General features: G+C 40.1%; 3 protein-coding genes across 5 annotated transcripts in view; all 3 read right to left on the bottom strand.

Moving 5' to 3' along the window:
- The window catches only part of LOC134811182 (nephrocystin-4-like), a 41,865-nt gene extending 19,365 nt beyond the window's left edge, over nt 1-22,500 (bottom strand). For 2 of the 3 annotated variants that reach the window (XM_063817948.1, XM_063817932.1), the window contains exons 1-6: nt 6,301-6,445; nt 5,219-5,323; nt 5,006-5,069; nt 4,706-4,840; nt 4,391-4,563; nt 4,137-4,238 (exon numbers count right to left, since the gene is read on the bottom strand). In XM_063817948.1, the coding sequence (XP_063674018.1) occupies nt 4,137-4,238; nt 4,391-4,563; nt 4,706-4,840; nt 5,006-5,069; nt 5,219-5,323; nt 6,301-6,417 (696 nt within the window). In that variant the 5' untranslated portion in view covers nt 6,418-6,445. Of the gene's footprint in view, nt 1-4,136; nt 4,239-4,390; nt 4,564-4,705; nt 4,841-5,005; nt 5,070-5,218; nt 5,324-6,300; nt 6,446-22,485 lie in introns of those variants that run through there. The other variant, XM_063817939.1, reaches the window with a different exon arrangement.
- On the bottom strand, nt 646-3,224 carry LOC134821777 (uncharacterized). The gene is made up of 2 exons (XM_063832547.1): nt 3,130-3,224; nt 646-2,924 (listed from the first exon to the last, which is right to left on the bottom strand). Exons 1-2 carry the CDS (start codon nt 3,171-3,173, stop codon nt 827-829), a joined length of 2,142 nt encoding a protein of 713 aa, XP_063688617.1. The 5' UTR covers nt 3,174-3,224; the 3' UTR covers nt 646-826.
- Nucleotides 8,222-10,948, bottom strand: LOC134815801 (E3 ubiquitin-protein ligase TRIM56-like). Its single transcript, XM_063824393.1, has 4 exons — nt 10,535-10,948; nt 9,822-10,261; nt 9,036-9,180; nt 8,222-8,798 (listed from the first exon to the last, which is right to left on the bottom strand). The coding sequence occupies exons 1-4, from the start codon at nt 10,944-10,946 to the stop codon at nt 8,647-8,649; spliced, it is 1,149 nt and encodes a 382-aa protein (XP_063680463.1). The 5' UTR covers nt 10,947-10,948; the 3' UTR covers nt 8,222-8,646.
- Nucleotides 22,501-26,230: the final 3,730 nt, after the last annotated feature.

Below are 26,230 nucleotides of genomic sequence, written 5' to 3'. Positions count from 1 at the left end.
TACTTTGACACTAACATGTTTATTTTCGCATACCAGGCTACTCAACACTCATACCAAGCTACTAGAGGCCAAGATCCCTCACCCCCTCACCCCTCACCCCTCACCCCTCACCCCTCACCCCTCACCCCTCACCCCTCACCCCTCACCCCTCACCCCTCACCCCTCACCCCTCACCCCTCACCCCTCACCCCTCACCCCTCACCCATCACCCCTCACCCCTCACCCCTCACCCCTCACCCCTCACCCCTCACCCCCCCCTCACCCCTCACCCCTCACCCCTCACCCCTCACCCCTCACCCCTCACCCCTCACCCCTCACCCCTCACCCCTCACCCCTCACCCCTCACCCCTCACCCCTCACCCCTCACCCCTCAATTAAATTGGCGCCACAGCACATGAATAAAAATGTGCATTTTAACACTGTTTCTATTGCAGTGTCTGACAGTTTGCCACAATCCAACAAATTATAGAGATCTTCCTGTATCGATTTCACGCGACATAATTAAGTTACGAATATGGGAATTCCGAGCCCTATTCTTATATTAGTGTTTCTATGTGATAGTAAATGTGAAATGTTTTGACGATTAAGTCGGGGACACTTCATGATCCCTTTAATTTGCTTAGACTGAAGAGAAAAAAGAAAGAATTTATTGGATCAAAACACTAATAGACAAAATACCATTTATTAAATCAGTTCTTTAATGAAATATTCAAAAGATTCTTCAATTTTTTATTAAAAATGTGTATGATAAAAATTTGTATAATATATAACTTATAAATTTGAAATCAGTGGCAACATGACCGTTGAAGATATAATTAAGTACATTTCAAGCTGTATAAGCATGGCCTGACACGCTGTGTCCTGGGTCAGTGTGTCTTGTAGCTGGACCTTCAGTTGCTTCCGTCTTAGGAGTTGATGGTTTGGCAGTTTCCTTTCCCGACATGCAGTTGATATGGACATCTTCACTGTGTCCACAGTTGTGAGTAGTCCTGAAAGTACACTTGTCCCAGTCCGATGTAGTGCACTTAACATCGTCCAGTTTAATACTCAGACTGTCCTGAACTGAGTAATGCAGCCCCGACGCCCAAAGAGCCAGCCCGTGAGGTCGCCCCATTCTCTTGCAGATAGCATTAGCAGAGAGGGTAGTGAAGTAGTCGTCACACACTGTTCCTCCGTTATAGAGGAGGAGCCCTTCTGAGTCCTGCCAGCTCACTACATTACCATGTTCATCTACTATTTCAAACTCAAGGTGACAGTCTGTGATGGACGTGGAACCTGGGTCAGAGACTGTATCAGCAGGACAACTAGAACAGGAAGTGGCCTCTGTGGACTTGTATGTGTTAGCTCCACATTGTTCACAATGTCCACTGAGGGTCAAGTAGAAGCCTGCCTGACAAGGTGGGCACTCACAGGCCTGCTCATCTCTAGCTACCACAATCCCACTTAGCTCGCACTGATTCAGCTGCAGACACTTGTCTTTTACTCTGTCGCACTCCGACCACTCCCCCCACACACACTGAGACTTCTGCTCCTCTGTCATGACTCTAGTACACTGGTCCTTGTTGTAGAAGGTCTTATCATTGTAACACATGGCATCAAACGATGTCTCTAGCTCGTTCTGTGAAGCCACCTTGTTAGCTTGGAGCAGGATGCTGGCTAGCTCGTGGAACTCATCGAACACATCTATCTTAGTTACCCTGTCCATCCCAGAGACCCCCTTTAGCTCAATTTTGTTGACATCGATAGTCACCCCTAGTGCCACTATCTGGATCCCATCCTCATCCCTCATTTGCTTAGCGAAGGGGACTGGGGACCCTCCAGTATTAGACTTCCCGTCTGTTATAAGTAGAGCTACTTTCTTGTGGCTAGCAGCAGCTTGTAGCATCTGTCTAGCTACCTTCAGAGCCCCGGCTGTGTTAGTGGAGCCCGCCCTAAACTCTAGCCTGCCAGCGTGGAACTGGTCCACAACCCTGCAGATACTGTTCTCACAGCAGGGGTCTACTTCTACATGCACATCAGTAGAGTAGGAGATAAGGCCTGTACACACTTTCAGCTTAGAGTCAGCTGCTTTAACTGCTAGTATCTCCAGCAGAGTCTTCACAAAGGACAGCTCCTTCTGGTAATCACTATACCCAACACTCCCAGACGAGTCCATCACCACCACTACACTCAGGTGACACTTGACAGCCTGACAAGGTTCAACTCGGGGGATCTGCTCGTATTCTGTGGGCATGTAGAACATACCTTTCTGACCAGGAGCTGACTGGGCGCTCATTGAACTCAGCTGAGCAAATGAGTAAGACTTGCCGGAGTAGGCGGGTTTCCTCGGTCCACGTGGTGGTGGGGTAGTAGTAGTAGGTTTAGTAGTTCTCCTCCTAGGTGCCCTGGTACCATGGCTACCATACTGGCTGTTACGTGGTCCTGCCCATACCTGCATGTGACCAACATTATGAGGGCCACCTGTTTGGGTGGCATGCGCATAGCCACTTGTTCGCCGAACACTTGCTTGGGCAGCATGCACAATGCGCAATGCACTTGTTCGCCGAGCACTTGTTTGGGCAGCTTGGTAAGCACGGGTAGCTGTAGCTGCATGGGTAGCGATGTATGGTGAAGTGTGTGAGTGGTGCTCTGTTCCAAAAGTCTGAGATTGTGAGACAGAGTCAGACTCTGTAAGACTCTGAGAGTCTCCAGTATCAGTAGATGAGAGGTCGTCGAAAGATTCATCTGCAGCTTCAGTTCTGTCACGCTGCGGTTCTGTCACGCTGTCCATGTCTGCCAGGATGGCATTGGCTTGAGTCACATCAGGGGCTTGAGTCATATCAGGGGCTTGAGTCACATCAGGGGCTTGAGTTTCACTGCCAGGTGTATCGTCTCCTCCGAATATCGCAAACTGTATCGCATCTGCTGCCTCGTACCGGTTGCCGCTTGAGGTTGTTAAAATTAGGTACGTGATATTCAAGCTTAATTTAAATCAAAACGAGTGTACTACCCTGGCCAGGTGCAAAGCCCATAATATTTACTAACAGGCCAATCAATAACTTAACTAATTATGTAATGGTAGTAACCAAGATGATGGTTATGATGCAGATTTAAAGGTTTCTTTAAGTACAACAAATATCGAAGTCTCACCTGCAAATATTTGCCAACACAAGGAGTACTACGCACTGCAACATGGTTCGGAATGAAATGAAGCACGATAACAAATCAGATAATTTGCAATCAGTTTTCTCACTTACCTTCAGATACATTAGTATCTGAAGTTACGCTATCTGGTCCATATTGGTTGCCAGATATTTTATATTTACCGGGTCAGGTGGTTTTAGCGTATTAATTTCCTGTTGCAGCACTGAGTGACGTTTCAATTTAGGTCAAGTTCAAGTCTTCTAAGTTTTTGTTATCTTATTCGCACTTGTTAGGGTGTCCCAAAGAAAAAGCCGTTCAGTGATTAGCGTTAATAACTCTACAAGGTTGGATAACGTAATTTAAGTGTGCAGTTATTGGCAAAATCTTATTTATATATAAAGCGAGACGATATATATATATAGTTACCATTTTATTGACACCAAGTCATGACCAACTTTAAGTTTTAACACGACTTTCCGCGAAAACAGTGACAGATATACCATTGAAACATTTTTGACTGGGTCAAATGGCCTTTTGACCAGTATGAAGATATTACAAACAAGGAATAAGAAGTTTAGGTCCAGAAATCTAACAATTATGACACCCCAAAGCGATGGCGTCATCATTAATTGGAGATAAGCAGTTGATATTACCATGGTAATTGGTAAAACGATTCGGATACAATCGAAAAGTGACAAGTTGAAATTTTACGAGAGTTCTCAACTTGTTAGATCAAGAAGTCTCTTAATTAGAGTTAATTCGTCTAATTGAGGTCCCATAGGCACAGTCCCTACTCTAGAGTTTATTAATTGAGACAGCAGGTGGTTAATTCTGATAAATTATACGAACAGATTTTTGACGAAATTTAAAATTATAGAATGGGATTTGATGAAATTTCCCAACACTTTTAATAGCATGTGTTATATAGCCAAATAAATTCATATAGCCAAATAAATTTATATAGCCAAATAAATTAACTTGTCAAAGTTTGATGTTTTCAAATCTTATCATACCTTATCAAACTGCCTAATATTAGTGTTTTGCTGCTTTGCGTCTGTCATCAGCAGAAAGAGAAGATAATCTTCAAACTTCTTTATATGAGCTCCGAATGATACCTGAGTTTGTCACATTTAGAAATATGTGTTGGGAAGGAGTTAGAGGACTCTTAAGGCTCATTCTTACACCAGCTCTGACAAAACAATGGATTTAAAATGTCTCTAATATCACGATGATATGCCATATTCGAAGGAGTAATAATAATATAAACCTCAACTTCCTCCAGGAACAGAGTGACAGGGGCGATGGTTCTGTTAATCTTGCTGAGTTGTGCTGGGTTGTGGAAATAGTTGGAAGGTATGTGGGAGGTAAGGCCGCGCACTGCACTGCGCTGTGTCAGTGTCAGTGTAATACCCACTCCTTCGTTGCGCAGCAGTTGCGCATCTGAAACAGACTGGTTTCAGGATATATCAAGTTGTTTCGATCCCTTTTAATAACGTTGGGATCAGCTAATGTTCCCACCAAATTTAACCCTGTTGGTATACATAATATAATATCATTATATGATAATACAGAGAGCTCTTACTAGCCACTGATGGTTCCTTTAAGAAGAATATAGCTCTCAGGGAACCGTGGTAAATATCCATCTTCTTGTTCGTCAAGTTCTTATCCAACATTTTAAAACAGGTCCACCCAACTGTGCTTTTCTTGTACGCTCCATCTGTTGAAAACTCATTCAAACCGTATTCTTAAAACAATGTGAACAAACAGAAGTTAGCGCAATAGAATTATGCTCCTAACTAAGAAAATGCACGAATGCATGGTGAAATTAAAACTGTCTAGTTAGATGTTAAAAGGGAACATTATCCATAGCAGAGACACTCACCAATTTGAACTATTTCTAAAAGAAGTATCGTAGAAGTTGTGATCTCTGAATGGAAAACTAACTCCTGAAAATTATACTCTTTTCAAATATTTGTTGCCGTTGGTAATTGGTATGCACCTTAATAATGAGAAAGTGGGATGTGTCATTTTACTATTATTAGATATGAGATGTCTCTGTTCAATATGAAAAGAGACATATAATCTATTATCTAACCTGGTTTATCACAAATGGAGGGGGTAGAGACAAGCTCTTCCAGGCAGAACCAAAACAGCAACACTTAACACCGTCGTACAAAAGTAAGGTTATCTCCACATTACTCTGAAAGTTCCAATTGTTATCCAAATGCTGTAATAAAGTAGTGATATGACTATTCTAACATGAGATACAAATTTATTTATTCATAATAGTAATAATTTTAAAATATTTTTGTTGTAGGGTCATTTTGGCATTTGCCAAAATAACAATTTTGGTCATAGTCTAATAACACTTTATTACAACAATGAATCGGTGGACACAGTAAAGATAGACGACTGATAAGAAAGGACCGTGAAGAAGGACGTGGAGAGAGAAGAATACGAAGGGAAGACGAAGGGATGCGCAGAGGAGATCGCGAGAAGTGGAGCCCTAATGGCAATAGACTTGAAACTGTTTAGATCCTAATCTTGATTAACGTTGGTTTCTATATTATAAGTTTATATATGCATGTCAGTATTTGTCCAGTATGTTAGGCTAGTATTTTAGGGCATATATTAGTGTACGACATTTAGTACAGCAGGCGCAGGGTAGTACAGATAGTTTAGTTTAACACCTCTGTTTTGGCTATAGGAGGATAGTTTAAGATATTGTTTAGAGCAGAGAGTTTTGGGGAGCAGAGAGTTTATTTTAACATCTCTGTTTTGGTTATCAGAGAGTTCAGTTTAACACCTCTGTTTTGGTTACTAGAAGGATAGTTTAGGAATTGTTTATAGATTGCTAGGGAGAGTGGGAGATTGTTTATACTTTCTGGGGATACTTAAGAGTGGGGCTATTGAAGGGAGGTTACCCTTTTTTGGTTGGAATACAGCAGGAGTTTATAGTTAAAGACCTAGGACATTTGAATTATTGAGTTATTATATTGAGGAACATTGAGACATTATATTTACAATTCTTAACCACTTATACAAATTTTAGTACTTTCCCTTGTCACCTTCCTGAACCAAATTTTTAGGAAAAGAACGTTTTATCATTTTCATAAGCTTGAAAGGATTGATAATTAAATAATTGATTGCATTTAATTGTATTTGTAATGATCATACCTTTAATTTAGAGAGTCCCTCGATTCGGTGAAGTTCCAACACATAAGGTAGTGTAGAACCTTGATTAAATTCGATGTGGCCCTTTGACTTAAAGTTCACACCATGCCAATCTGCCATTAGCTCATTAGCTGCTAATGATTATGTTTTTCGTTACATGTTTAGTTGTAATTTGTTAGCACTTTTCTAAAGCTGGTTATGAGCATATTTAATATTTAATATTTAATAGTTAATAGTTAATAGTTAATAGTCAATAGTAAATAGTAAATAGTTAATAGTTGATAGTTAATAGTTAATAGTCAATAGTAAATAGTAAATAGTAAATAGTAAATAGTCAATAGTCAATAGTTAATAGTCAATAGTCAATAGTCAATAGTCAATAGTCAATAGTCAATAGTCAATAGTCAATAGTCAATAGTCAATAGTCAATAGTCAATAGTCAATAGTCAATAGTCAATAGTCGATAGTCAATAGTCAATAGTCAATAGTCAATAGTCAATAGTCAATAGTCAATAGTCAATAGTCAATAGTCAATAGTCAATAGTCAATAGTTAAGGCCAGAGGGGGGGGGGGGGGTAAAAATCGTGTTTTCCATAACGTTTTTAAGTTTTTGTGTAACACCCCAAAGAACACCTGTGTCTTTAAACGACCTCAGGTTATTATCACACAAAGCAACGCAGTAAACAATTAATTTTTCCCTTTCGACATTAAAACAGTGAACCCATTTTGCAGGTTTACTACCACAATCAACGAGATTTACCTTGGAGTAGTGCTGATTAGAATTGAATCCTGTAGTTCTAGCATATTTTTTTTTATCTAGACACTTATTTTACTTCGGTGTATTCCAACAGCCACAATGTTACACAAGTGCAACCAGCCAATTACAGGAAGCCGAAGGATCTTTTTGGCCAGTGACGGTTAAGGTAGTGTGTACCATACTTTCTTCGTCCGAGACTTTGCTGCAATGTGCAGCTCCTCATTTAACCCTCACACCCGATTTCTCGAGTATTCGGCTGAGTAGACCGGGGGGCTGCATAGACCACTCATGATCCTTAGCTGAACGTCGACGACGTTCACCCCACGACCAGGCAGTCAGTGGGTTTCGAACTCGCAACCTAACGATTGTAAGACAGGCGTTCTAACCAACTGCGCTACCTGGCCGTTAAAATATATAACCTCAACATATCATCATGACTTGGTGTGTACAAGGAATCGCGGATTTTGCCGATATTATCCAGAAAATAGTAAATAGCTGTCTCTAGTAAATAGTTCTCGTTAAATAGTAAAATTTTTGGAAATATTTCCGTAGAAGCTCATTTGAACAGACAATTATAGACATGTTCAACTAAGTCCCACGAATCGTCCAAAATTTTTACATCAGAGCTGTTTTTTCTGTAGTATTCTAGGAAAGCACGTAAATCAGCAGAATCATAAGAGTCTTCAAATGGAACTGGTGGATCTAAAGTGGAAATAAACTCCAAGATAGTGTAAATCGAATCCGATGTGTTCCTTATAATGATATTAGCAAATATCTCTAAATCTCTTTTGTCGAACTTCTCTCCGTGTAAGATAGTAATTTGCCTGAAGACAGTTGGTTTGTCTGATTCAGGTGCACCCATTAGCAAGATAACAATTTTATAATCATCATTTTTATTATAGTCCTCAGTTTTTACAAGTGCACATTTTGACTGATATATCGATGTCGACTCGACATTGTCGAGTTTATGCAGCCAGACCTAGTATCGTTGGATTATTGCATCCTGTTAAAAATACTGTTTGTTACATTCAGTCCTCACTGAAAGTTCATATAATTGAGTATGATAAATGTAATGCAAATACTTTCAAAATTGACGAATCTTCCTAACTCTCATCTAATTCAAATGATTCATCCATTAGTTGATTACTCTAAATAAAACCCGTATAATATGGAGGAGTCAATTTTACAGGTTATTTACAGGTTATTTACAGGTTATTAACAAAAAAGATTATATCAAGAAAAATCAAAGTAGGTAACTTTCAGCACAAAACTACACGTAAATAATTATTGTACAGTCTCTGATCAAGATGATACTTTTGTTATATAAACACGCAAAGGACTATAGAGTAAAGATACACTAAATTAAAGTTCACAACTGTTAGGCGAGTTCTGTAAAAGATACCATGGCATATCACGTGAAACAAGTTTACACTTTTTCAATGCCTCATATTAGAATCCCAACATCTGATTGTTAATATTAGAGTAGTAAAGTTGTAAAGACGGAGTGTACTGAATAAAGTCTGGATAAAATCTTCTTAGGTCATTGATCAGATGATATTAAAAAGAATCTCAAGTCACACTTTTTAAAGTCATTATTCCTTTTTAGGCATTGCACCATTCTCCAAGAAACCTATAGCATCAACAACATTGGTCTCTAAGTCAGGAGGTAAATCAAAGGCTTTTGGTTTTATACTGTCACAGCCAAATTCTTCTGGTTCAGCAGATAGTTCTGTTAATCGTTTAACTGAAAAGGTTGGATTTACATTATTATATAATATAAGTTATTATATTGCTTTAAGTTTAATAATAATATTGAAGTGTAAAATTGTTTCAACTATGATTTCCTGGTATCATTTTGGTATCATTTTATAGGTCAGATTAAATTAAACCAAAACTAATATTTATTATTAATTCAAAACATTAAATCCATTTCTCAGCTTATCTTTCTTTTAAATGAGGCGCTATACCTCGGTTGTCTCACCTATATCATTTTCAACAGAGAGGACTTCAAGTGGACTCCAATACTCAAACACTGTATCTACGAAGTCGGTACCTGACTCAAGGTTTGCTATCTTATCTTCAACGAGCGACTGATGTATGCGCAGTTCACCCTGACTATCTTTTCTCTGAAATACTAATGATCAGGATCGGATATCCAAGTAATACAAATACTCGGTTTCACAATGACACTAAGATTTTGGGCATGTTCAGATTACTCACCTGGACATGTTTTCATGCGGAAACGGAATACTGGAGATAATAAAATTATTAGTTATTATTTCAGTTAACTTTATATCGGATGCAATAATTAATGGTCTTCATTGACGTCTCCGGTCTCAGATATAAAACCCGCTTTAAAGGCTGGATGATTCATGAAGATTTTAGTCTTACGTTTCGACCAAAATTTGAAACAGTTCTTGTCTACTGATGATCACACATCAAGGCTTCAACAAGAGTATTCTTAATTTAGTATTATCACGTTAGCATATTGAAGAAAATATTCAATCTTGGGCTTCACAAACACTTACAGTTTACAGGTAACGTAACGAGTATCTCATTACATAACTCATATCATCTGCAAAGAAGGAACGTTGCTATGGAGATATAAAGATTGTTTTTAAGTCTAATTAACAAATGGGAAGCCTTCTTGATAAATGTTGCACTTTATACTGTACAAAATATATTTGCTAAAGTACTCAACGACATTCAACACTTCAATACAACGAAAGGTATTTTATATATTATTCACAGTTATGTCTAGACTTACATGATCCTCGATTTGTAGATTTATACCAGATTCTTTTTGTCTCAATTGTCGCATGATCTTATCTGTAACATCGCTAACATTGGCCATGCTGTGTCCGAAATCACCTTCAACTTGCTTCATTCCAGTGTCCAATGTAGATGTCATCTTTTTCAAATTGTAAGCTTTTCGATTGAATGCCGGTTTGAGGTTATCAAACTTCTCTTTAAGAGCAGAAACTGCAATAGATAATTCCTCATAGATACAGCCTTTGTGATTTGCAAGAGCGCAAACAGTACAAATTGGGAGTTTACATGTAAAACAGAAAAATTCCAGAACTTTTTTTTTGTGATTTGGACAGTGCTCTTCTCTTTTTATTGTGCTCACGATCAATGGAGCATTCAAAATCTGCTTAAATGACAACACCTTGTGGTGTGATGTTGCTCTACTCCTAACATGGAAATCTGAAATTGATTAAGTCATTAAATAAGTATAGAATGTACAGAAACAGGACCAAATCTAAATCCTCCTGCCTTAAAGCTTTATTGACAGCTTATGATGGAATACCTTCTGAAAACGTAGGTAAATGGATCAGCATATTTTAGATCAAAAGCTACTATAAATATTCCTTCCCTTTAGTTAAAAACTCCTTGTCTATATATAATATATAAATGTTTAAATGAAGTTTAAATGTTTAAATGAAAAATGACTGGTTTATTTGAAACTAAGTAACAAACCTGTATGTTCTTGACAGTAATTCTCATTGCAGGTTAGGCATCGTAGACCAGCTACATTATTACATCCAATACATTTCAAAGATCCACTCATCTGGTTACGATAACACTGTGCTATGTCTGATAACATGTGTACATATGAATGAGTTCGAAATGTTTCAGCATCTTTTCCAACAGAGTGATTCTTGCACGTGGGGCATAAGACTTTATTCTTGTCGGAATTTAATTCTATTGACATGTTGATGCATTCTGAGCAGAGGTTGTGCAAGCAATTCAAAATCTTTGGAATTCTGTTTGGTGTAAATTCTTTGAAACATCCTTTGCAGGTAATGTCATCTTGCAGCTTATCACTGCTCACTTCACTATCAATGTATAGAGCTTTAGATCTTGTCCTTTTGAGCTTTGACTTTGACATTGACCCTAGAGATTCAGAGAAATAATAATTAAATAGTATTATTTAAGTCCAAAAAATAATTCAAAATTCTGTCTAAATTGACTTTATAGTTGTTTCTGATAGAGGGGAGTGATATCTATCAGATGTTTTTGGTCCCATGGAAAAATATTGCTCTTAGCCGAAATTATTGGCGGTCAAAGGTCAGCGCTTATGTGTAATTGTATTACGCGAGCGATTTTCAATCGCGCCCTGAAAATCGAGTCTAAAAATCTATCTTCTCCTAAATTTTTTGAGCAATCACCCTGAAACTTTCAGGATATGTTCTAAGGACCATTGAAAAGAGATTGTCGGGCCAGAATTTTGAGATAGGCCTTGGAACATTTTTTATTCCATTTTGAAAATCTTGGACCTGAAAAAATCGTCAAAAAACGAGGAAAGAATAAAATTGCTTCTCAAACACAAGGATATATCTTGTGAACTTGGCTAGTATATATGAAACATTTGATATGGAGTTGTAGAGGGAGTTATCTGCCTCGCCGGGGTAAAGTAGTGGTTGACCTTGCTGTACGGCAAGTTAAACAAGGATCTGAAACTACTAGGTTCTGTACAGACTCAACTCTGCACCCGTGTCAATATGTTCATTATATGCAAGCCTCTTGATTTATAAATCTTATGAAATAATTGACTATTCCTATTTATGAAGGTGTTGAACTAATGTTCTATTTTATTGAAATGGTTCACAGTTGAACTGTAAATTTGTGAACAGATTCTAGATTTATATTTTTCCATCAACCTTTTCTGCTAAAAAATGAGGATGAGTGGGGTAGGTAGGTAGGTTTCTCGTGTCAGGTGTCAACTGTCAGGTCTCATAAAGGAAAACATGTGCTCCTTCATAAATGTAATTTATGTACACATTGCATAAAAAGTGAATTTTGGTAATGCTGCGCCTTACATTCCAGCCAGATCCAAGGGATATAACTTCATTCAATCATAATAATTATGAATTTAGTATTCATTATTATTATAGCTTTATGTGAAACAGAACATAAAACTAAATTTTAAGAATAACAAAATATTTGTCCAGTGGACGTAGTCATACTGTAAATTAATTAAGTGGTAACTCGGTAATCTGCCGATGCACATCTGGGGCACACCTGGGGCACAAACTCGGGCACACCTGGGGCACACCTCGGGCACACCTGGGGCACAAAGCACACCTCGGGCACACCTCGGGCAGAACCACCTCGGGCACACCTCGGGCACATCTCGGGCACATCTCGGGCAAAATTCGGGCATGGTAATTGGGAAACCTTGGGAAAAGAACCTGGGCACATCTCGGGCACACCTCGGGCACACCTCGGGCAGAACCACCTGGGGCACACCTGGGGCACATCTCAGGCACACCTGGGGCACATCTCGGGCACATCTCGGGCAAAACCACCTGGGGCACGGTCATTCAGGCAATATGAATTATTATTTATTACTATGATGATAGATATCATTATTTATTTTACTTATATTGGTGACAGTATTAAACTATATGTATGAGCAATATAATTTTCAGGGACACAATTTTATTATTAAAAAAAATTATTTATTAACGAGCAATTGAAAAATACGATTGATCTGTTCGTAATGTATCTAATAAATTTAATAGGTAAGCAATATTATATTATTAAAGTATCAATCGGAACATCTCATAACCATTAAAAACTATAAGTATTACTGTAACTACAAAATAAATCAGTATATCCTCTTGGGAGGGAGTGCTTCTCCTGAAGCGTGGAGTGTGCGAAGCACAGTTTGGTTCCGGTTGCAGATATCCCTGGCCACTGGTAGAAGGTTTTTAAGCGTGGGATTTATCAGCTGGAGGAGTCCATGTCGGAGAGAAGGTAGGTCAATCCTCGCTGCCTCTGCTATGCAGCTCTTCCTGCCGAAAAAGGACTCAGATATCCCTCTGCAGCGAGTGCCTCCTTCTTCGTAGCACCATTCCGGACACGTGCCAGGATCCTGTCGTACTTTGAAACTTCTCCGGTCGATGGTGAAGGTGCGGCTCGAACCAGGATAATGGGCCGGAACAGGACCGGTGGGAGCTGTTAGCGGGAGCCGGAACAGGAGCGGCAGCCGGAACAGCAGCAGGAACAGTAGCCGGAGCTGGTACAGTAACGGAGCCGGAGCGGGAGCGGGAACTGGAACATGTGCTGAGGTTACCGGAACGACAGGTCGAGGGGAGGAGGAGGAAGAACCACAGGTGCTGTAGGAGCAGCAGGGGTGTGAGTGGGAGGGGGAGACGGTCTGAGGACAGGAGAGGAGTGTGTATCGCAGGGGTCTATCGTAACCATTATCTGCGTACCGTCTGGCTCGTTACTCTGTCCACTTCTGACTGTTCGGATGCAGTGGGGGCAGGTGAGGGCTGGGATAACAGGAGAGTAGGAGGATCGTGGACACACTGTGTTGATATGACCTCGTGCGCCACAATGACTGCAAGTTGGGGGAGGAATAGGTCGGGATAGTCGAAGTCCGGATCGTGTAGGCATGATGAGTAGTAGTAGATATGTTGTGGTAGTAGAACGAAAACTGGAATGAGGAACCTATGTGATAACAACCTTTATACCCGAGGGTTTCGGGATCAGAGCTTGTTAATTCACGGTTCGGATCGCATTGATCGCATGGATCGCATGGCCCAACAAGATGGTAGCCATAACACGATAACATGGATCACGTGGTGAGTATTTGCAGCCCCTCTCACGTGACGCTATGGCAAGAAATCAAAATGCCTTCGCCTCATCGACTGTTCGGTGGTAATCGGAATGTTTGATCTAGTTATGTGACGCGATAAGAAGAACAACAAAGTCTTGCGATCGTGACAAATATAAGGTACTCTTCTGTGACGTCCCAGCAAGCAGTCAAAATTCCAGTCGAGATATATAAACATGAGCAAACAGCTAATACTATCATTCGATATGGCTCTCACTTTCCTCTCCTACGAAGATCTCAGAAGAACTGGAGTCCTCTCTTCAGAAGCCACAGCTCTACAGTACTGCCTCGATGTGGAACTCCTACGTCCTAACCGTTTCTGTCCAGAGTGCCACACCTACATGGAGCTACGATCCTGCGCCTCCACAAAGTACAGCGATGGCTACTGTTGGTCCTGTCCTGGCGGTCAGCACCACCTCTCTGTCAGAGCAGGAAGTGTCCTCTACCACCGCAACATTACCTTTATCAACTTCCTCCACCTACTTTGGATCTTCGTCAACGGTACCAGCGTTGCTGATGCAGCCAGAATCCTGTCGATGAACGAGAAAACAGTGCGATCCCTTTACAAAGCTATTCGACAGTGTATGGTGGAGGACCTTCTCGAGAACGGAGCAACGAGGAAGATTGGAGGACGCGGGCACATCGTGGAGATCGACGAGTCGAAGTTCGGCAAACGGAAGTACCACCGTGGACGACGAGTGATCGGGAAGTGGATCGTTGGAGGCTACTGCAGAACTACCGGCGAATGCTTCTTGGTGGAGTGCACAGACAACAAACGGAACCACCACACTCTTCTTCGTCTAATCAAGCAACACGTCGCTCCTGGGACCATCATCCTTACCGACAAGTGGAAGGGGTACAACGCCCTCCGACACCACGGCTACACCCACTTGGTCGTAAACCACAGCAGAGGCTTCGTCGACCCCGTCACCGGTGTTCATACGAATACATGTGAGGGCATGTGGTTTCACGCCAAGAGGCACATGCTACAAGGACACGGCAGGACGCGAAGAGACTCCTCAGCCCTCTACATCGCCCTTGCTGAATTCATCTGGCTGAGAAGGAACCACCTGACCCGCTCCGGCCCTTCCGTCAGAAGATATTTTAACCAGGAGCTCCCGCAGTTAATGCGTAGAATTTTTGATTAGAATGTGTTTAATAGTTTTGTGAATATACCGATTGATTATGTAATATATTGCTTACAATTTAATGAAATTATTATGTACAGTTATGGACAGTTTTTCACTTGTTCGTTAATAAATAGATATTAGATATGTGTCTCTGAAAATTATATTGCTCATATATATTATATTGCGATAGTATAATACTAGTATAATACTATCGCAAATATAAGTAGGTAATAAATGATATCATTGAGGTTAGTAGCCCAGCCATAATTCATTGCCCTGAATGACCGTGCCCCAGGTGGTTTTGCCCGAGATGTGCCCGAGATGTGCCCCAGGTGTGCCTGAGATGTGCCCCAGGTGTGCCCCAGGTGGTTCTGCCCGAGGTGTGCCCGAGATGTGCCCGAGATGTGCCCGAGATGTGCCCAGGTTCTTTTCCCAAGGTTTCCCAATTACCATGCCCGAATTTTGCCCGAGATGTGCCCGAGGTGTGCCCGAGGTGTGCCCCAGGTGTGCCCCAGGTGGTTCTACCCGAGGTGTGTCCGAGGTGTGCTTTGTGCCCCAGGTGTGCCCGAGGTGTGCCCGAGGTGTGCCCGAGTTTGTGCCCCAGGTGTGCCCGAGGTGTGCCCCAGATGTGCATCAGCAGATTACCGAGTTACCAATTAAGTAAAACAAAATTTACTGGGTGGCACTCAGCCTGTCATTCCACCAAATCTCTAATATTTATCAATGAAACAAGAAATTTTCAATGAAACAAGAAATTTAATTTTTAGCACATTTTACAGAGTAAAGAGATGTAAAACAATTTATAAAAATATAATGCTCATTTGGTGTATGACTTTTTGTCCTTGACTGTTAGTTTGATTTTGAAGGGACAGGCAACTAACGGGGCAGGGAATGTGCGTGCCTGAAAGCTTTTGCACACACCAAAACGCTAGTTCAGTTGAGTTTTTAGAGACAGGGCTCATATGAGGATCAGAAGAAAATTGTTAGCAGACGTTAGGGGTTCTGTTTGTGTTTGTTACTATGGGTTACAGTCTTGTTGTGACAGAAAGTCTACACTATATATATGCCTAAGTTTAAATTGTGTAGTTTGAGGATATAAGATGCAACTTTAAGATGGATATTGGAGAGCTGTTGAAAAATTATGTTCGTTGTATCAATGGTTATAATAAGCTAATATAAATATCTTAAACTATACAGTGCTAATTAAAAATTTCTTTATACTGCATTATCAAATTAAATGTTAAAAATTCAAAAATATACATTCATTTTATTTTATTAAAGACTTTCTCACACATACTTTTCTCACAGAACAAGACTTGGAAAACACTAGACTAGGGGAATTTCGCTGACATGTGTGTGACCAGCAAGTAGTGATCTTTCGAAGACAATATTGTTGCAGTCAAAATCTTTGATTGTCCAATCAAGCGGGGCGTGGCTGTGTTGATTATTTAATAGTGCACGTTTAAGCTTTCCCCGCAAACACATCACACTCATGGTAAAGTCATCCATTCTAATTTTTGGAGTAATCATGTTAAAAATTTTGGTTGATCTTGTATTATGGTTATCAGGTGGGTCAGCCTGACAAATAAGTAGGGTCGGCTTCCTTGTCGAGCATGTGTAGCCTTCATGTAAGGATATTGGAGCACGAAATTTCATTATCTTGTAGAGCTCGAGGTAACAGTGGTATGTATAGAGATTTTGGATAGCTAGGATATTATTATGTTTGAATAGCGGTTTAGTATGTTCTTTTATGAAAAACTTGTTGTTAAGTCTTTGGTGCCCTATTGGTCTGGTACGTGCACAGGTCTTAAACTTATCAAGGTAAGCCTCCCTATCACCGAACATAACCCTAAGACAGTACTTCTGGGCGGTAAACAGAGAGCTTATACGATGCTTCGCTGCCCCACCCCAGACAGATATACAGTAAGAGAGATGGGATTCAAACAAAGTATAGTATAGTTGTTGATGTAGAAATTCTGGAAGGGAGCAGCGAAGTCGACATAAGGTGGAAGTGGAATGATTTAGATTTCGCTTAAGGGCTTTAATGTGTTCTTCCCATGAAAGGTTTTCATCAATTATAACTCCAAGGAATTTAGTGGATGAAACTTTTTTTATCGGAAAGTTGTCTATAGTAAGTCCTACTTCATCATCTGATAGAGTCTCTGACTTAGAACCTTTCATGGGAGGCTTGAAGTGTATGTAGCAGCACTTGGACATATTTATATGTAACTTATTTGCTCGCATGTAAGACTGCAATGATGAAAGAAGCTTATTTCCACGTTCATAGGCCTCACGTTTTGTTTTTCCTACAACAAATATATTGGTATCATCAGCAAATGTAACAAATGATCCTAGTTTAGAACTGTTTGAGATGTCGTTCATGTAGAGGAGAAATAGGAGAGGTCCAAGTATTGAACCCTGCGGGACACCAAATTGAATAGATAGGGTGTCTGATTTTTCTCCCACAACTTCGGTGTATTGTAGTCTATTTGTTAAGTAGCTTTTTATAAGGTTATTTGCTACTCCTCTAATTCCACAGCCCTCTAATTTTATAAGTAGTGTTGAATGGTCGATAGTGTCAAAGGCTTTGCTTAAGTCAATGAATATTCCTAGAACATGATTCTTGAGTTTAAGAGATTTTGTAATTAAATCTACAGAGTAATTGACTGCATGAGATGTAGAATGGGATTGCCTAAATCCAAACTGTGTCTCCGATATGGCTCCTTGAGAGCTAACAAATCCGTATATTCTTGAGTAAATGAGCTTTTCGAAGATTTTACCGAAGACAGACAGTGTGGATATAGGACGGTAGTTCTCAATTTCTTCAGGGTTACCTTTCTTATATACAGGTGTTATCTTACCAGTTTTCAGGACATCTGGAAATATACCTTCGGCCATAAGGATATTGAAGTAATTTGATAAGACAGGTGCAATTATATGAGATGACTTTTTTATTACACTTATTGGAATGTCACTAGCTTTGCCGTTTTCAAACTGATTTATAATTTTCAATATTTCGGTCGGGGAGCAATCTTCTAGCATAATAGTTTTTTCATTTCTTTTATTCAGGAAGTCATAAAAAGTTTTCATGGGTAATATAGGCATGCCATGAGATAGGTCATTAAGCGTCTCATTCAGCTTGGGTGCAATAGAGACAAACCAAGCATTGAATCCATTAGCGATTGTCCTTCTATCAACTATTCTTTGATTATCAATGATAAACGGGGGTTTGGTTTGTCTCTTCTTCTTGCCTCTAAGTTCATTGATAATTTGCCAAGTTTTCTTGCTGTTTTCACAGTTGTTGAGGATTTCGTTGCAGTAATGCGAACGTTTGGCAGCTTTAATGATGGCTTTAAGCATCCTACGATAATTGCTAAATACTTGGTAGAACAAGAGATTACCACCAGGGTTCTTATTGGTAACAGTGTCAGACCACTCCTTACGTAGTTCATGTTTTCTTTCTACCGACTGGATGATACCGTCTGTAATCCATGGGTTGAGTTTCGGAGTTCTTTTTGTCACTTTTGGTACTTCCAGTTTACAGTGTTTATCAAGTGTCTGGTCAAAACATGCCGTAAACTCATCAAATTGTGTCGAAGGAGTCAGCTGGTTTACCTTCACCTCAAGTTCAGTTACAAAACTTTTTAATTTGGAGCTTGAGTAATCATAATATCGGACATGTTTCTGGGGCTCTGTATTGCGAGGGGTCTCTGCTGAGGTAAAGGTAAATATAGGGGCATGCTCACCAAGCCGCTCCTCGATAACACCTGATAAGACTACATTCTCTATTTTATTTGTTAAAATGTTATCAATACATGAACTTTTACAGTTTTGACGAAAATGTGTTGCAATGGATATAGTCGGATAGAAGCCATTTCTGTACAATGTATCCTCAAAGAGCTGGGAACTGGTAGAAATATTAAGTATGTTTGAGTTAAAGTCGCCCAACAAATTGACAGTTTTTCCATTTAGCTGTCTTGCAATTAACTCCAGCGTTTCACAAAAGCTGTCAAAGCAGCCATTTGGGGGTCGGTACATGACTCCATGAACAATTTTGCAGCCTGCGCTATCTGTGGTTTCAACAAAGAGGCTTTCAATATTTGGAGTACAATGTGATACTTTTTCTAAGACCACAGTGTTTAGATTGTCAGATACATAGAGTGCAACACCAGTGCCTTTCTTCTTGCCCGCCAATGTTTCCCCATAGAATCCTGTGTATGCTGGAATTTGATACAGACCCTGCTGCGCAGGATCAGTATTGGTTTCAGCAAGGCCTATCATATCAAACGAGTGTCCTATACTTCTGAGCTCAATCAAGAAGCTATCAAAGTTGGATGCATTTCCATCCACATTGTAGAATAGAGATGATAACATGGGTTTTTTTAAGGAATTAAGCTGCTTAATTGCATTTAGAAATTCAATTTTAGAGTAGCGACGACAGCGTTCAAGTACAAGGGAATACGATGCAATCAGGGTATCCTCCTGGTTCCTATTTTCATAGAATCTGTCAGAGTCATAAGATTCTTCATTAGATGGAAATGGATAGTATCGTTCCTCTGCAGAACTAGCACACTCGTAACACATCCACAGACCATTTTTGCAAGAATATTTGGCAGATTTGAAGCATTTGGTATGGATTGCATTATTGCAGTTTTCACACTCCAGTAAAGGTTGTCCAATGTTAATAGATCTGCTGCATGGGCCACACACATCTTTAATCAGTTTTATATTCATTTTTACTAAGTGGGGTTGTTAGACCCCACTGACTGGTTGTGTTTTCCACGTCTTGTCCACTCTTGCCTCGCTCTCACATACACCCAGTGCTTCACACATCTCACAAATTTTGCAATACCATAAATACCTAAATGTATATCATCACCACTTCTGGTCAGATTAGTGGCAAGGAGTCCACTACTGTCCAGAAAGTGGCCAACTCCAATGTGCCATACAGTCTGGTTAAAGTTGGCACTCAACAATTCATCGACTAGTCGGTTGAAGATCATGATGTTCTTGTTCATTTGGGGCAGTCTGGTTGGGAGGACTGCGGTGACAAAGAGTTTGATTTTAGGGGAGAGCTTTTTTATCTGTTCAATCTTCATGCGGAGAATGTCAACCAGCTGATAGATTGCATTCTCTCCTCTAAGGTTGTCTACTCGAAGGTCATTTGTACCACACACAATAACAGCATTGCTGTATCCGATACAGTGACATGGGTCAATCAAACCAACTTTGCCCGCCTTAACTCTTTCGCCAGGGAAAGACTGACCCATAGTACCAACACCGCTCCCAAACTTGATAGTTTTGGTGTTGGAATCTCCAAGTATGATGGTGCTTCTTCGAAATTTTTTGTCAACTGTTCTAAGGGTAATTGAGTAACGTCCTATGGACGGGGTTACCTTGGTCTGTTGGGTAGCTTTAATACCATGTTTGAACCATGCCTGTGAGGAACGTGTCATGATATAAACTGAGTTTGATTCCAGGGACATTTCAGTGTTTTTTGTGGGTGTTTGTCCTTCGTGGATGGGCATGAAACTTATTTTTCTGACCTCTCCTATGGAAATTGTGGCTATGTCAGAGTCAGCGAGGATCTCTGGCTCGTCATCACAGTGAAAGGGCAACATACTTTCCTCTGCACCGCTGCTTGGAGGGAAGTAGTTTATGAGCACAGAGTTAGGCCTGTGCGTGAGTTTGCACTGAGACGTGACTCTATCAATGGCAGCTGTTAAAACTGATGGAATGGCTGCTGATGACGGGGCATTTGAGTCTCCAGAATAGTTGTAGCTTTCGCCGTATTTGAGGACTGCCCTTCCATTCATCTGGCTAAACTTACCAGAATCTTTGCTCTCAGTGAGAAATCTGGATACCTCATCAAGCAGATCTTTGTCCAAGATGTCTACTTGGTAGTCCTTTATCGGTGGCTGTACACATTTAGGGAGAGCTACTGACGGCTTACTCTCTCGTTTCACTGCTGCATCATGGGTAGAGGCGAGATGATTCCTTGATTTTTGGAAGGAGTGGATCTCTTCACTCAGTTGTGAAAGTCTGGCCTCCAATGAAGATATCTCCACAGTGGGTATGCTGTTAGATACAGCACTCGAGATGGCATCAGATACAGCTTGGATGTTTTTACTGTAGTCAACACTAGACTGGAGAGCTTTATCAAATTTAGACGCGGTGCTGCTGTTTGGTTTGGGATGAAATGACGTGAAGCACCATGGACATTCCCAGTACTGAAGGATGGCATCAAGATCAATCTGACCAATCTGGTTTGATCCCTTCAGGTTGCTGCAGGAGGCGTGCCAATGCTGAGAGCATCTGCAACATTTGAGAAGCCATTCTTTGCCCTCGGAGCTTGCTCTACAAGGGCAGTTACCTTTGTTGGCACGTTGCGTTGGACTTGGTTGATCCTTTTCTTCTTCTTCTACATGGAAGGGTGGGAATGGTTTGTAGATAGGGCTCATAGGGCTCTGCGGACTATCTTTTAGGCAAACAGGGTCTATTACATGGCTAGGACTGATTTTTAGGATGAGAGATGAAGGTGGCTGTAAAGTTGATGGTCCCAATGGAGAAACAGTAGCCTGCTTTGCAGCTGACTTAGTTGGTAGACTGTTAGATCTTCGTCGTCCTGAGATGTTGGCTGCAGGGTTCTTTAGATTAGCCTTATTGGCGAGAGGGCTCTTCCTGTGAAGAGGATTAGTCACTTTAGGAGAATGAGGTGGAGTAGCCTTAGCCTTAACAGATGCTGCAGGAGAGGCGTTTCTGGGCGAGCGTCTGGTTTCTGGTGGTGGTGGTGGAGTACTCTTCATGACTGTTGATTGATCAAGGGGATGTGCTGAGTGCCCTCCAGGCTGCCACCACCGGCAAATTAGCTGCACCTGAAATGAGTAGATCATGGGTGGACGTCTGATTTATAATGGAGAAAGGGGACATTGATTACTTAAAACTTTATAATATACCTAATATTTAATTTTTTCATTGAAAATACCATAAAAGAGAATTGATTTCTTAAGTTGTTGAGTGCTTGTGGATGTTTGGGTAAGGGAAGGTGGTGGATGTTGTTGATTTGATTTAATTGGTGGGGTGGATTATGGGTTGATTATAATGCAGACTAGGGTTGGGTTTTAAAGGGAGTAGTGGGATTCCTGGGTAAGGGGACATTGTGGAAAGTTGGTCGAGTAAATAGCAATTGTAGTCGACCAGCTTGCCACAAAGGGATTTGGAGTAATATAACAAGTTATGTAACAAGCAAATAATCTGACTATCGTCATTCAATAATACAAGTTACAGGGGTTTAATGCATCGTTATTCGTTTAGATTTGAGCAAGAAACTTGTATTATATAATAACTATCCAACGAAACACTGGGACAAAGATACATATACAGTTAAATATAGTTTGCTAATCAATATCAATCAACAACACTTATCCACACAACAAATAACTTAAGGAAGAGACCAGCCAGAAGCCAGCAATCAATGTCAGGAGCTTTTGGGGAGGGGCAGTTTATGAGAGGATGGTGATTTAATGTGTGATGCGATGTGGAATTTCATAATCTACTCATCTTCAGTTGGAGCATCATCGCCGGCAGCAACATCCCTTTGGGCACCTTCGCATCATCCCCCAGTGATCATTCTTTTACTCAGACATTGATTGCGGCTCCAAGGCTCGATCTACATCCTCAAATTATTTGTTATATAGTAGTGTTGAAAGTATTAAAAAAAAAAAAAAATAAAATTTATGAACATTATAGCCTGGGGTCTCCAGGTAAATATTATATTCAAACCAATTTTTTCTAAGTATTGTGATCGAGTAAGACTCGCAATAACCTGTGATATAAAATTTTAATAATGGGACTTAAAAAGGCAGTTGATGGAAATTTAATTGTATTATATATGTATATACATCCGTACCATTTTACTGACACTAAGGCATCAACTTTGACACGACTTTCCGCAAAAACCGCAAACGATATACTTTTGAAACTTTTTTGGCTGGGTCGAATGCTTTTATGGCCTTTTTGTTAGTATAAAGAAATACAAAATTGGTCAAGTAATAAATAATTTTGGTCCCGAAAAATGGACCCCCATTCCTAGCGGGAACCTGTCTAACCCTAAAGTGGTGTCAAGAGTTAGAGACTGAAATAATTATTACCTAATTAAATCGCGTTTTTGACACCACTTGGGGATCCAAATTTTTGGCACTAAAATTCTTATTTCATGGCCAATTTTGTATATTTTCATGCTGATTTGAAAAGCATAAAAGCATTTGACCCAGACAAAAAAGTTTCAGCTGTATATCGTTTACGAATTTTGCGGAAAGCCGCGTTAAAGTTGATGCTGTGGTGTCAGTAAAATGGCATGGATCCATCCATGCCATCCATATATATCGTCTCGCTTTATATATAGTAAGATGAGATTGTCTAATTTCTTAACGTCTCTTGACTTCTTGACACACTTTAGACTTTTAGAGAATCACAGGTTCCTGCTAGTATCTATAAAGTATAAACATTATAGCCAGCCTGGGGTTCCCGGCCCAGGTAAGTTAAAATAGGTATAGCCTTTATATTGTGAGAACTATAAAATATATACGATAATGAACCTTCATTCGAAAAATTGAACATGAATATTATTCTTTGATTTACAACATAATCGATAATCCTCATAGTCATACCAAAAAGAGTTACCTCAATCGGGCAATCAGTGACTGAGCTATAAACGTCGATGTATGTAACGTTAATTTTGGCCCACCCTGTATGATAGAGTGCTGTCAGAGATGGAGGGTTCGTGACTGCGTGAGGGTGGAGTGAAGGAGGTGAAAAAATGTTTACTGTACAATACCATTGAAACTAAAAATGTAGGCTTCTGATGTAGATGAAAAGGAAATGCCGGATGATCTAGACTTATTAAGAGCTGAAGCAATCTTGGGAAGGATGTAGGGACTACGGGTGGAAGATGAATAATTGATATTCCAACAGCATCTTGTTCCCTGCATTGTGCTGATTCCGGGAAGCATTTTGTTTACGCTCTCATCATTCTGTAGGATGAGATATCGTTCATTTAAAATTGGGTAATTATAGGCCTGTCAAGGATTTCAGCCTAATTAAGAGCTGATCAATTGCAGCTAGTTGTGCCATATAAGGGATAACTGAGGTCACGTGACATTCAGTCCTATCACGTGACCGCTAATCCTATCACGTGACCTTGATTCGTAAAGCCTCGGGCACGTGATCACATTCGTAACGTGTCGTATGCCGACTAGGAGATTTTGTGACGTCACCAGAGCTGAAGCTACTTGATCAGGCCTTATATGGAATAATATCGTGTATCGGGTGTAATTGGACCCAATTAGAGCAGCTGAGCGCTCAATTATAGCAGCATCTGGTACCACCTTCTGAAACCCAGCAGACAGCTGGCCCAGAGAATCGAAATTAGAAGGATTTTTTATTGATGGAAATCGAAGCGGAAACCTTGTAACCCTATGTTTTCGATGACGCCGAACAAGATTAAACAGGTTATAATTGTCCTACTCTCGTGTAAATTGCTCTAAAACGTGATTGAAATTGTAATGATGCTATCAATTGTAATACAGTTTTTACATTAAGCTGAGCGGCGTAACGGCTGGCATTCCTGGGCCGCACTCATCCCAGATTGTCATTCCGCCGCAGCTTCAATTTATCTGGATATTACAGCCTGGGGTCCCCAGGTAACGACTGGAACCGCTATATCTGCCTAATCTCAGCTATTGTAAATAACGAAGCCTGTGATCCGCACATCAGGTATTGACCACATTGAACGGGCTTGAATCGAACAAGCCGTGTTATTAATATTAAAGATATTAATACCAAAAATCGTATTACTAGATTACCTTCTTGTCATTTGTGCGAAGTGCGTACTCTTTATACTGCAGTTTGAAGTGCATTACAGAGTTAATGTTATGTGTATTATACAGTTACAGTTATGTAACTGTTGCACACAGTAAAACTTACTGCGATCGCGCTGATAAGAAGTGAACTGATAAGATTCGAGTAAAATTGCAACGTAACTAAAATCAATGTAACACCGCTATATGAATAGTGATCATTTCTCAAATAGTTTTCTCAATATTGCAATGAAGTTGTCCGATTTTATTGATGGAACGTGTGACAGCCTTCCATGTCACAGTCCTCCGTCAAACAAGGACATCCTTCGTTTTCTTTTGAGCCACAAGGAAAACCATGCGACTCATGTCGATTTAATGCTCGCCGAGGTTTCAAGTTTGATATTAAGTCATTACAGTACCATCGAAATGTACAGGCAAACGGACTTCTTTCAGCCTTGCAATATTGTCAAGTGAGTGCTAGTGTTTTTTAGGTATTTACCCTACAGCGCAGGTTGTTCACGATACATCAGTCCGGTTTCAAACATATATTTTCTGCTGGGGGAAAATAAGAGAAATATAGCCGATCGATCTTTCATAAATTAATCTACAGATGTTTGAAACCAAACCAATGACCAATGTTTCATGAACAATCTGTAGTTGTACTGTATGCATATTTATATTAGGTTAAATAGTTCGAGTATCACCTCGCCTAGGTCTTATCTGAGATTTTGAATAAAAATTGCATAATATAGTTTTTGCAATTTGAATTAATTATCATGCCCCCAAACTATTGACTGTAGCTACAATACCCATTTACGTACATTTGTGCCAATCATCACCTTTTTCCAGACCAGAAATTTGATGAATATTAAGTATTAATCAATTTTGCTAAATATTTAAATCGTCACTTTATGAAATGAAACTAAATTTAGCCATATATTCTGTTCCTGATAAGTGATACTGTAATAATTATACTCATTACTCAAGCATTCAAATTTCAGATGCACGCTCAGATCAAACTGCGTCCTCTTATTGAGGATGGGGCTTATCATGTTTTTACAAGCCTCACACTCAATAATGACATACAACTTTCGCCAAAAGAACGAACAGCAGTTTTGAAGAAAGTTTGTAACAATAGTTACTTCGCTCATCCTGAAGCAATTATTGTTTGCAGTCTCGGTGAGAAATTAGTACATGTTTTATTTTAGTGGATATTTGTTGTCACGAAGCTCTTGTTACAGTTTAGTTATTTAAATTGTTCACCTTTGTCCCCGCTTTTGGTTCTGTTCCTTTAAATAAATGTGAATGAAAATACTCCTCAAGGTGACGCAGATAGAGCTGTTCGGGAAAAAGGCGTGGCTCTCTGCAGGCAGCTTATAGAACTAGAGCAGAAGGGCATGAACCGGACAATACGCCCGAATGGAAAACCGCGGATATTTTGCAAGCCAGAGATTAACTGAAATGCAAAATCGTACCTTGACCTTGTCATTTACAACACTGACATCGAGGATAAAGATCCGGTGAGAAAGACTAAGTCTTTCAAACCGTACCATTTATTTGG

This window comes from Bolinopsis microptera, chromosome 1, assembly GCF_026151205.1.
Source record: "Bolinopsis microptera isolate Bmic1 chromosome 1, MBARI_Bmic_1.0, whole genome shotgun sequence".
Lineage (NCBI taxonomy): Eukaryota > Metazoa > Ctenophora > Tentaculata > Lobata > Bolinopsidae > Bolinopsis > Bolinopsis microptera.
This window is presented reverse-complemented; position numbering and strand designations above follow the sequence as displayed.